This window comes from Phyllobates terribilis, unplaced genomic scaffold (assembly GCF_046119375.1).
Source record: "Phyllobates terribilis strain yellow unplaced genomic scaffold, ASM4611937v1 Scaffold_4__5_contigs__length_816908805, whole genome shotgun sequence".
NCBI classification, from domain to species: Eukaryota; Metazoa; Chordata; class Amphibia; order Anura; family Dendrobatidae; genus Phyllobates; species Phyllobates terribilis.
The window spans coordinates 482,903,767-482,916,061 of NW_027362764.1; the positions used below are offsets into that span (position 1 = coordinate 482,903,767).

General features: G+C 43.4%; 1 protein-coding gene across 1 annotated transcript in view; it reads left to right on the forward strand.

The window, feature by feature from the left end:
- Positions 1 to 12,295, forward strand: part of LOC141264384 (uncharacterized) — a 101,546-nt gene that overhangs the window by 47,315 nt on the left and 41,936 nt on the right. The window contains exons 14-15 of the mRNA XM_073676677.1: positions 2,502 to 2,555; positions 7,142 to 7,195. Of these exons, the coding sequence (XP_073532778.1) occupies positions 2,502 to 2,555; positions 7,142 to 7,195 (108 nt within the window). The remainder of the gene's footprint in view (positions 1 to 2,501; positions 2,556 to 7,141; positions 7,196 to 12,295) is intronic.

Below are 12,295 nucleotides of genomic sequence, written 5' to 3' on the forward strand. Positions count from 1 at the left end.
GCTGTATCCGATCAGTGGCCGCTGTCACTTGGACATAACAATGAGACACAGCGGAGAGATCGGAGGAGTCGAGATAGTCCAAAAAGTATTTGTTATTCTGTACAGCAGACTGGAGCTTTTTATTAATTAATAACTCTTGTGAGACACAGTCAGACGGCCGTATAAATCGGACCAAGATCGTAACGCAATGCTTGGACTGGCCGGCTGGTCTCCTGACTCGAGCGTGACAACTGCAGAGAATTATATGAATCTGTCACGCTCTGGTCGGTAGACCCGCCGGCCTGTCTGAGCATTGCGTACCGAACTCAGTCTGATTTATACGGCCGTCTAAATCAGTGGTCCCCAACCTTTTTTGCACCAGGGACCGGCTTGAAGCAAGATCATTTTTCCATGGCCCAGCAAGGAGGGAGTGGGGTGGGCGGGGCTTTGGTCATATGGGGGCGGGGTAATGGAGGGATTTGGAGTTTAGTGTATACTTATCATATAGTGTAGACCAGGTCCCCGCCAGGAGCTATGCCAGGAGCCCCACATAATGTGCTGTGCCAGGAGCCGCATCACTGAGGCCCCATCACGCCCTGCAGCAGGACAGGGCAGCTGTCCTGACAGCTGCTGTTCAGCTGCATTTACTTCATCCCAGGGGCGGACACAGACTGTAGTGGGCCCCTGTGCAAGAAATTTTTGGGGGCCCCCCCCGCCCTTCATAAGGCAACAAAGTTATGTAAACATAACCCCCCCATGTGCATCTCTCACCCCCCCATGTGCAGCTAACCCCCGTGCATCTCTCATCCCCCTCCGTGCATCTCTCATCCCCCTCCGTGCATCTCTCATCCACCCCCCGTGCATCTCTCATCCCCTCCGTGCATCTCTCATCCCCCCCGTGCATCTCTCATCCCCCCCGTGCATCTCTCATCCACCCCCCGTGCATCTCTCATCCCCTCCGTGCATCTCTCATCCCCCCCGTGCATCTCTCACCCCCCGTGCATCTCTCATCCACCCCCCGTGCATCTCTCATCCCCCCCGTGCATCTCTCACCCCCCCGTGCATCTCTCATCCACCCCGTGCATCTCTCACCCCCCCGTGCATCTCTCACCCCCCCGTGCATCTCTCATCTCTCCCCTCCCTCCCATGTGCATCTCTCATCTCTCCCCTCCCCCCATGTGCATCTCTCATCTCTCCCCTCCCCCCATGTGCATCTCTCATCTCTCCCCTCCCCCCATGTGGATCTCTCATCTCTCCCCTCCCCCATGTGCATCTCTCATCTCTCCCCTCCCCCCCATGTGGATCTCTCATCTCTCCCCTCCCCCATGTGCATCTCTCATCTCTCCCCTCCCCCCCATGTGGATCTCTCATCTCTCCCCTCCCCCATGTGCATCTCTCATCTCTCCCCTCCCCCCATGTGCATCTCCCATTCCCCCCACTCCTAGTTAATTGTATTTAAAAAAAAATAAAACTTGTTATACTTACCCCCATGCGATCCCTGCAGAATCCTGGCGCTCGTCCAAATCGCTGACACCAGGTTCTCCTGACTTCCGGCCATGTGACGGCGCCGTCACATGACCGGAAGTCAGGGGAATCATGAAGGTGCTGCCGCAGCAGCGCAGCGCTAAGATGTCCCGGACCCGGCGCTTAGCATGCGGCCGGGGGCCCCATGAGGAGAGAGACGCACAAGAGGGGGGCTCCGAGGGGGCTCCTACCGGCCGGGCCCCATACTGGAGTCAGGGCAGTCATGCCCTGATGGCGGCCCTGCTGGAGGCTGGAGGGGCCCCCTCTCCCCGCGGACCGGCTGAAAAACCCCAACGGCCCGGTCCTGGTCCGCGGACCGGCGGTTGGGGACCTCTGGTCTAAATGCACCTGTAAGGATTTCTGATATATCTTTCTTCTCCTAGTATATAGCCATAGTATAAAGCATTGCAAGTAGTCTGAGAACAATATTTAGTAATAATATGAGAATAGAAAAAACATCTATAAAATAGCACTTCTACATTGTGTGGAAAGCATGAAAAAAAACATAGAGGAATTTCAAATGGGCACATAGTGGCAGGGATTATGCAAATGATATGTGTAAAATATATATAATATTATATACATATACATATTATTAAATGATGTCATAATATGGGTCTATAAGCTTGCAAAGTGACCCATCAATCTCTGCCATAAAGGTATTTTAGCATGTGTCCCCTAGCCCAACTTAGAGAATTCCTATAACTCGAACTGATTCTTAAGTACTTACAGTACAATGAAATGAGTAGGACTCCATACTTATGTACCCTTTAGCCTCCCCCAATGTAGTTTCCTGGCATGTCTCATTTTCAGGTGCACAGGTGCCATTGAAGGACTAGTAGTTTTATACAGTAATATGTAAAAAATACAGGTTTCCACTGCCACTGGGTATCACGCGCCATCCACCATGAGTATTACTACGAATACACTTATTATTCTACACATAATATACTGTATGATAAAACTTGATATTTATAACTTGTAACTATTGATTATAGGGATCTCGAGGCCCACAAGGAAAGCAAGGACCTGAGGGACTTAAAGGACAGAAGGTAAGTTCTTTCTTTTAGCATGAAAACCTTCTTGTTTAAAGGATGAAGAGAATGATATTAATGCAATTGAGATATATCTCTGTAAGTAGTTAGTCTTGGAATATGCAAAGTTTAAATGTTCCATTTCCAAAGATCTTGGCAAAGAGGGAAAAGTAAAGTGGTAGCCAGCAGAAAAATCCAAATTTCCAAAACTACACAGACTTGGTTTTCAAATATATTGAATTGAGTTCAGGCACAGTCCGCTAGTAACATAAAGCCTCTTTCTTTAGGTGAAGTAAAACACAAATACACTCAAGCTGGCTGACATATCCTCATAGTCATGTGCCTTCTTACAAGAAGAGCTACTCAGAATAAAAGAATGATTTGGAAATTACAACATTTTTATAAGAATTATTAATATAGATTTCTGCATTATAAGATATGCAAATTGTCTTCCCAGAGAGGAAGAGGACTTGAACTCTAGTGCCTCCTATTGGAAGTAGCAATCCTACAAGTCAATATCGACCCTTTACCGAGCCTTGTAATATGACTTAGGATAAAAGCCAAATCAGAATCTCAATTTACAGACACGGTGTTTCTGGGTACTGCCCCTCGTCAGTACAAAGTATGAGATCTGATTTGGCTGGGTGAGAGGCTAAAACTGGGATCTAGGGGGTAAGTTTTGTCCTTATAGAAAGTGACATGCCAGGTCTGGCATGCCAGTATGAGGAGGCTTAATGTAACTTTGGTCATGTGATATCTCTGCCTCTGCCCAAGGAAGCTTTTAGTAGCTTAAAGGGAACTTGTTAGCTAAACCAGGGTCAACATTAATCAGACACTGGCTCCCTCATTTCGGCCATGTATATTTTACTCTGAAATACTTTGACATTTCGAAGAATGTATACATTTAGAAGCAGTCCGGGAATCATGTCACTCAGGTGTCTACAACCCCTGGCAAAAATTATGGAATCACTGGGCTTGGAGGAAATTCATTCAGTTGTTTAATGTTGTTGAAAAAAAGAAGATCACAGACATGGCACAAAACTAAAGTCATTTCAAATGGCAACTTTTGTGCTTTAAGAAACACTAAAAGAAATCAAGGTTAAAAATGTGGTACTCAGTAAGGGTAATTTTTTTCAGACCAAGCAGAGGGAAAAAATTATGGAATCACTCAATTCTGAGGAAAAAATTATGGAATCACCCTGCAAATTTTCATTTCCAAAACTAACACCTGCATCAAATTAGATCTGCTCGTTAGTCTGCATCTAAAAAGGAGTGATCACACCTTGGAGAGCTGTTGCACCAAGTGGACTGACATGAATCATGGCTCCAACACGAGAGATGTCAATTGAAACAAAGGAGAGGATTATCGAACTCTTAAAAGAAGGTAAATCATCACGCAATGTTGCAAAAGATGATGGTTGTTCAGTCAGTTGTCTAAAATCTGGACCAAATACAAACAACATGGGAAGGTTGTTAAAGGCAAACATACTGGTAGACCAAGGAAGACATCAAAGTGTCAAGACAGGAAACTTAAAGCAATATGTCTCCAAAACAGGAAATGCACATCAAAACAAATGAGGAACGAATGGGAGGAAACTGGAGTCAATGTCTGTGACCGAACTGTAAGAAACTGCCTAAAGGAAATGGGATTTACATACAGAAAAGCTAAACATAAGCCATCATTAACACCTAAACAGAAAAAAACAAGGTTACAATGGGCTAAAGAAAAGCAATCGTGGACTGTGGATGACTGGATGAAAGTCATATTCAGTGATGAATCGCAAATCTGCATTGGGCAAGGTGATGATGCTGGAACTTTTGTTTGATGTTATTCCAATGAGATTTATAAAGATAACTGCATGAAGAGAACATGCAAATTTCCACAGTCATTGATGATATGGGGCTGCATGTCAGGTAAAGGTACTGGGGAGATGGCTGTCATTACATCTTCAATAAATGCCCAAGTTTACATTGATATTTTGGACAGTTTTCTTATCCCATCAATTATTATTATTATTGTTATTAAAGCCAGAGGTGGTGCAACAAAATACTAGTGATGTATTGGAGTGTTCTTTTGTGTGTTTGTTTTTCATGATTCCATAATTTTTTCCTCAGAATTGAGTGATTCCATAACTTTTTCCCTCTGCTTGGTCTGAAAAAAAATTACCCTTACTGAGTACCACATTTTTAATCTTGATTTCTTTTAGTGTTTCTTAAAGCCATAAAGTTGCCATTTGAAATGACTTTAGTTTTGTGCCATGTCTGTAATCTGCTTTTTTTCAACAACATTAAACAACTAAATGAACATCCTCCGAGCCCGGTGATTCCATAATTTTTACCAGGGGTTGTAGTCCAAGAGGCCGATCCCTGGTGGCTGAAGCCAGAAGGGACTAGCCTCTTGGACTAACTGCTATAGTCACCAACTGGCTTTGAAATATATCTTTTCTTTAATATTTCGCAGTATTTCAGAGTAAAATGTACTTTGCTTGGACTTTGATTCCTGCTGCTCGTAGTTCAGACATCATGAATCAGCTGTCATGTTACCTTTAAAGGCAAAATTTTCACTGCTTTTAAATCATTAGAAATCTGTTTTGAAACTGCAAGCTTTTGAACATAAGAAAATTAAGACTTAAAATTATTTATAGGGGAATAGTTATCAGTAGTATTGCAGGATGCATGGATTTACAATTCAGTTGTAATTATTGCAAAAACGGGACCAAATTTCTCAAATTGAGCATACTGTATAAAATATTAGGAAAGAGTCACAAGGCATGTTAGATAATATTTTCTTCCTTACACCACCGCATGTTTAAAATTGGATCTCTTATTAATCACACTCCCTTTTCTTTGCAATTTATTTAATTTTTCTCAACTTTCCTGTTACTGGAGCAGTACATATACATTATATGGACAAAAGTATTGGGATACACATCTTAATCACTGAATTTAGATTCTTCATTCAGTCCCATTGCTACAGGTGTATAATATCAACATGAAGTCTGTCATTACAAACATTTGTGAAAGAATGGGTAATTCTATAGGGCTCACTGAATACGAGTGGGGTGCTGTAATAGGATGTCACCAATATTAGAAGTCAGTTCATGAAGTTTCTTCCCTCCTAAATATTCCACCATCAACTGTTAGTTGTATTACTGAGACATGGAAGAGTTTAGGAACCTCAGCAAGTCGGCTACACAGTGGAGACCATGTAATGTTACAGAGCGGGGTCCCTGAGAACTGCGGCGTATAGTGTTTAATAGTTGCCAACAATCTGCTGACTCAATAACCGTTGAATCCAAACGTCTTCTTCCATTAATATAAGCACGCAAACTGCGCTGGAAGCTTTGTAACGGGGCGTGGGGTGGTAGCTACATGCTACATGAAGATGGTGGTCCTGGCTGGGTGTGTGTGCTTTGTCTACAAGGGCACTACGCCCATGCAGGCTGCATCATGCCAGTGACTTCGGCTGGCCAAGACCGGATGTTGAACACGTCAATAAGTGAGACCACCACTCAAAAATAAACAGTTTTTTACTTAACATTAACTTGGTGGGAACTATGTACAATAGATAGCATAACTTCACGAACGTTTCTTTTACAACATGAAGCGTCTGCCTCGGTCTCCATGCATATCAGGGACACCCACGTCACACAGCTCTGCTGACTGATCAGACCTTAGGTCTGTTTCTGTTGCACGCTGGGCTCAATCTTACGTCCTGACAGGAAACTGTCTCTGTCCCTTCACTTTAGCCCCTCCCACTATGGGCTAGTCTCAGCTATTAATTCTAAATCTTCCTACTGCCGGGCAGAACACAACACTGTCACCTATAATGCATGTCACAATACACATTACACATTAAAATACACTGCAACAATACATATGTCTTCAAGGGGGAATATGGGCAGTATGTCCATCTCCTTACAACTTCATGGCATGGCCGATCAGCTTCATACAAGTCTTACATGACCAAGCACAATGCCATGCATGAGATAGAATAGTATAAAGTATAACTGACTCTAGAGCAGTGGAAATGTATTCTGTGGAGTGACAAATTACGCTTCTCTATCTGACAGTCTAATGGATGACTCTAGGTTAGGTGAATGCCAGGTGAACTTTGCCTACCTGACTGCATTGTGCCATTGTAAAGCTTGGTGGAGGAGGGATAATGCTATGGAGCTGTTTTACAGGGGTTGACCTAGGCCACTTAGGTTCAATGTAGAGAAATCTTAATGCTTCAGCATACCAAGACATTTTGGACAATTTTATTATTCCAACTTTATGGGAACAGTTTGGGGAAGGCCTTTTTCTATTCCAGCATGAATGTGCCCCAGTGCACAAAGCAAGGTCCATATAGGCATGGTTGGGGGAGTTTTGTGCAGATTTAGTATGGGGATGTCATAAACGCTTCTGTAGGTGTAATGCTTAAGTGTCCAAATACTTTTGCTTGCATAGTGTATTAACTTTCAGCTTTTCGATACACTGTATATTTTATAGAAATGTAATATATATTGCAATTATTTTGTTATATTTTACTATTTGTAACAAATATAAATAAGTATCACAATATAAAATCAAATAATAAGCTAAATATTCTATTATGACAGGGAAATGGTGGCACTCCTGGGTTTTTGGGAAGCCGTGGAGAGCTAGGATATGTGGTAAGTACAGTTTTGTGCTAACAATATGTGGTGTTCACATGAGGGTATATCAAAGTAGCTAACAAAAACATCCCCTTAAATTTGTATTTTATTATACTGATTAAAGTTTCAAAAAATCCCAACAAACAACACTTGTGAGAATGTGCATAAATAAAATTGGAAGCAAGGTTGTATATACTGTAGATAAACTAGTGTCCATATATTACTATCAGACCATAAAGATATACAGTACAGACCAAAAGTTTGGACACACCTTCTCATTTAAAGATTTTTCTGTATTTTCATGACTATGAAAATTGTACAATCACACTGAAGGCATCAAAACTATGAATTAACATAGGAGGTGTTGCATGTTCAAGGGCTCCTGACCAGGGAACCTCCCACTTGCTCCCAGACGTGATATTTCTATCACTGTGGCAACCAGACCCCTGGGGTGCCACAATAACCTATTGTGTATAAATTTGTTTATATCTACTACAATACTTGCCACTGTATGTGCGGCCTTGAAATATTTCACTGGTGAAGGCCAATTGAATTACATATTACGAGGACTTGTCAGACAATAGGCCACATACTGCCAGTATTATTATTTTTGCCGTATATCTGGGACATACAGTACAGACCAAAAGTTTGGACACACCTTCTCATTTAAAGATTTTTCAGTAGTTTCATGACTATAAAAATTGTACATTCACACTGAAGGCATCAAAACTATGAATTAACACATGTGGAATTATATACTTAACAAAAAAGTGTGAAACAACTGAAAATAGGTCTTATATTCTAGGTTCTTCAAAGTAGCCACCTTTTGCTTTGATGACTGCTTTGCACACTCTTGGCATTCTCTTGATGAGCTTCAAGAGGTAGTCACTGGAAATGGTTTTCACTTCACAGGTGTGCCCTGTCAGGTTTAATAAGTGGGATTTATTGCCTTATAAATGGGGTTGGGACCATCAGTTGTGTTGTGCAGAAGTCTGGAGGATACACAGCTGATAGTCCTACTGAATAGACTGTTAGAATTTGTATTATGGCAAGAAAAAAGCAGCTAAGTAAAGCTGCTTTTTTCTTGCCATAATACAAATTCTAAGTAAAGAAAAACGAGTGGCCATCATTATTTTAATAAATGAAGGTCAGTCAGTGTGAAAAATTGGGAAAACTTTGAAAGTGTCCCCAAGTGCAGTTGCAAAAACCATCAAGCGCTACAAAGAAACTGGCTCACATGAGGACCGCCCCAGGAAAGGAAGACCAAGAGTCACCTCTAATTCTGAGGATAAGTTTATCCGAGTCACCAGCCTCAGAAATCGCAGGTTAACAGCAGCTCAGATTAGAGACCAGGTCAATGCCACACAGAGTTCTAGCAGCAGACATATCTCTACAGCAACTGTTAAGAGGAGACTTTGTGCAGCTGGCCTTCATGATGAAATAGCTGCTAGGAAACCACTGCTAAGGACAGGCAACAAGCAGAAGAGACTTGTTTGGGTTAAAGAACACAAGGAATGGACATTAGACCAGTGGAAATCTGTGCTTTGGTCTGATGAGTCCAAATTTGAGATCTTTGGTTCCAACCACCGTGTCTTTGTGCGACGCAGAAAAGGTGAATGGATGGACTCTACATGCCTGGTTCCCACCGTGAAGCATGGAGGAGGAGGTGTGATGGTGTGGGGGTGCTTTTCTGGTGACACTGTTGGGGATTTATTCAAAATTGAAGGCATACTGAACCAGCATGGCTACCACAGCATCTTACAGCGGCATGCTATTCCATCCGGTTTGCGTTTAGCTGGACCATCATTTATTTTTCAACAGGACAATGACCCCAAACACACCTCCAGGCTGAGTAAGGGCTATTTGACCAAGAGAGAGAGTGATGGAGTGGTACGCCAGATGACCTGGCCTCCACAGTCACCAGACCTGAATCCAATCGAGATGGTTTGGGGTGAGCTGGACCGCAGAGTGAAGGCAAAAGGGCCAACAAGTGCTAAGCATCTCTGGGGACTCCTTCAAGATTGTTGGAAGACCATTTCCAGTGACTACCTCTTGAAGCTCATCAAGAGAATGCCAAGAGTGTGCAAAGCAGTCATCAAAGCAAAAGGTGGCTACTTTGAAGAACCTAGAATATAAGACCTATTTTCAGTTGTTTCACACTTTTTTGTTAAGTATATAATTCCACATGTGTTAATTCATAGTTTTGATGCCTTCAGTGTGAATGTACAATTTTTATAGTCATGAAACTACTGAAAAATCTTTAAATGAGAAGGTGTGTCCAAACTTTTGGTCTGTACTGTATGTCCCAGACATACGGCAAAAATAATAATACTGGCAGTATGTGGCCTATTGTCTGACAAGTCCTCGTAATAGGTAATTCAATTGGCCTTCAACAGTGAAATATTTCAAGGCCGCACATACAGTGGCAAGTATTGTAGTAGATATAAACAAATTTATACACAATAGGTTATTGTGGCACCCCAGGGGTCTGGTTGCCACAGTGATAGAAATATCACGTCTGGGAGCAAGTGGGAGGTTCCCTGGTCAGGAGCCCTTGAACATGCAACACCTCCTGTCCCAGACCAGATAGGGGAGGAATCTGCCCTATATAAACTGGATCTGGGGCGGGGTTAGAGGTGTGAAGCTCCAGACTAGAGAGAGAGAACAAGCAGACACAGGGAAAGCAACAGCTAGGAGCTCTGTAGGAGCAGGAGCTGAGTGCCAGGGACTGGAAGCAGATATTGCTCGTCCTGGCTGAAGACACTACGACCGGACACAGGAGTCCAAGGCTGTGAGGACTTATATATCCAGCAGCAGAAACCAGCCGGCAGGGGATTTCAGGTCCTCTGGCCATAGGAAGCCCGGAGGCTCAGTCACACACAAGGGACCGGTACCGCCATCGAGGAGCGGAAGCTACCAGAGGGTCCAAGTCACCAGCCATACGGGTGAGCACAACACGGTATACTCATGGACGTGGGCTACTACACGACTTCAGCAAGGTAGCCAGGAAGAGTGCAGTCAGACGGGAAGGCCTACAACTCCACCTGGCCAGGGGAACTCCTGTTTGTTCACAGACTGACCAGGCTCCTTATGCTAGCCAGTACTCCCGGGAGGGTCTGCCTTATCAACATCAGTAAAGACCCTGAACTGCACTGCAAAGACTCTGAGTCGTTCCTGCTTCACCCGTGCACCATCACTCCCATCATCCACACTCACTACCCTGAGGCTATACTCCTCCCGTGGGGAGTTGTCTCATCCTCTGCTGCGCACACAACACCAGCCTCAGCGGTCTGCCTCGCAGCGGCGGTACACCCTGACCGCAATCCACGGGTGGCGTAGTCGGACATTAAATCATAAAAACCCTATAAAAGACGGCCACTGGTCTGACCACCCTGAGCCACGGACCGGGTCACCGCCACGGAGACTACAACCCCCAGAGACCCGGCTCCGGGTAACCCACACACGTGCACACACGGCTCAGGGGGCGCGTCATTATAGAATATTGGGATATACTCCTATAGATTATAGTCTCTCCCTTATCTCCCCTAGAGTGATCTTTCCTGACCACAGGGGTTGGCACCCTAGATACAGCACACAAATGGCACCCCCACTCCCAAGTCGTCTGTCCCTAATAATCCCTGAGATTCTCTAGATAAACAAATTTATATCTCAGAACACAGGAAAAATACAATAATAACTGTTAAGGAGGAATTCTAGACAGTCAGGGCTTGTCCTTGAAGGAAAGACAAGTATAGAGAAGATATGTCAGATATAAATAATAAAGTAGGCGGACATATGTTCAGACAGATATACAATATTCACCACAATGGAATTCCAGGATAGCTATACATTCTATATATATATATATACTGTATATATATTTTAATTTTTATATAGAAAAAACATAATATGCTCACATAAGCAGAATGTATCAATCCACATGTCCAAAACTCATATCTGAACGCATTTCCCCACCAGATAATGGTTCCACAGGAGATCTATGGATAGGGGATCCATAAGTACATATCATGCAGATGGTGGACTTATGGATCCTTTAGCCATAGATCTCCTGAGGAACCATCATCTGGTGGGGAAACGTGTCGAGATATGAGTTTTGGACGTGTGGATTGATAAGTATTTTGGCAGATGCCTTTCATTATAAATGGTTGTTCCTTATCAAGGGCAAAATATTCTTAACAGTTATTATTGTATGTATTGCATAACAGCATAGCCAAGAGTTCATTGAAGCCACATTATTTGCATATCAATTAAAAGTTATTTTTTCAGGCACCGTACCACTAACAAGTACAGTGTTAGTATGATTTTTATAGAGGCCCCTACAACACTGTATAGCCTATGCATTTTGGAAGTGACCGACTCCCTTTAAGACTCTTTATTAGCCATAGCAGAAGAGTTAATGCAAAAAAACCAGCTTTTGCTCTGGTGCCATGTGAGTGCTTGCATACAGGTTTCCCCAACAATATAAGTTGATTATGTGGCTCTCAACAGTGGCAGCTATGATTTTAGCTGGATAACAGGAACATGATTCATTTTAAAGGGAGTCTGTCACCAGGTTTTAACTACTACATCAGAGAGAAGCATAATGTAGGGGCAGGGACTCTGATTCCAGTGATGTACTACTTACATTACTGTGTGCTGCAGTTTTAACTTAAACAAAGACATACTGATAGGGAATGTAGATTGTGAGCCCCAATGGGGACAGTGCCCATAATGTCTGTAAAGTGTCTGAATTGTAAAGCGCTGCAGAATATGTTGGCGCTATATAAATAAAAAGATTATTATTGTTATTAAGATTATTAAACATGTAAAAGTGTTATTGTAGCGCCCCGAGGGTTCGGCCGCTACAGGGGTATTGCACCTCTGCCAGAGGTGTGGTATTCCACTCCCGGGTAAGGATGGAGTATGGACCAGGGCTCAGTTAGCTGCATACACCACACACACCCCATTTCCGAGGGACAGCTCAACGGTGCTCTCACTAGACAGAAGTGCAGGCACGACCGACTATGTCCCTGTCTGGAGTGGGGAGGGGGGGGGGTGGAACACCCAGTGCTGTAGGGGCAGATAGGGGTTGGTTCCTGAGCGTAGGTAGGAGCCCAT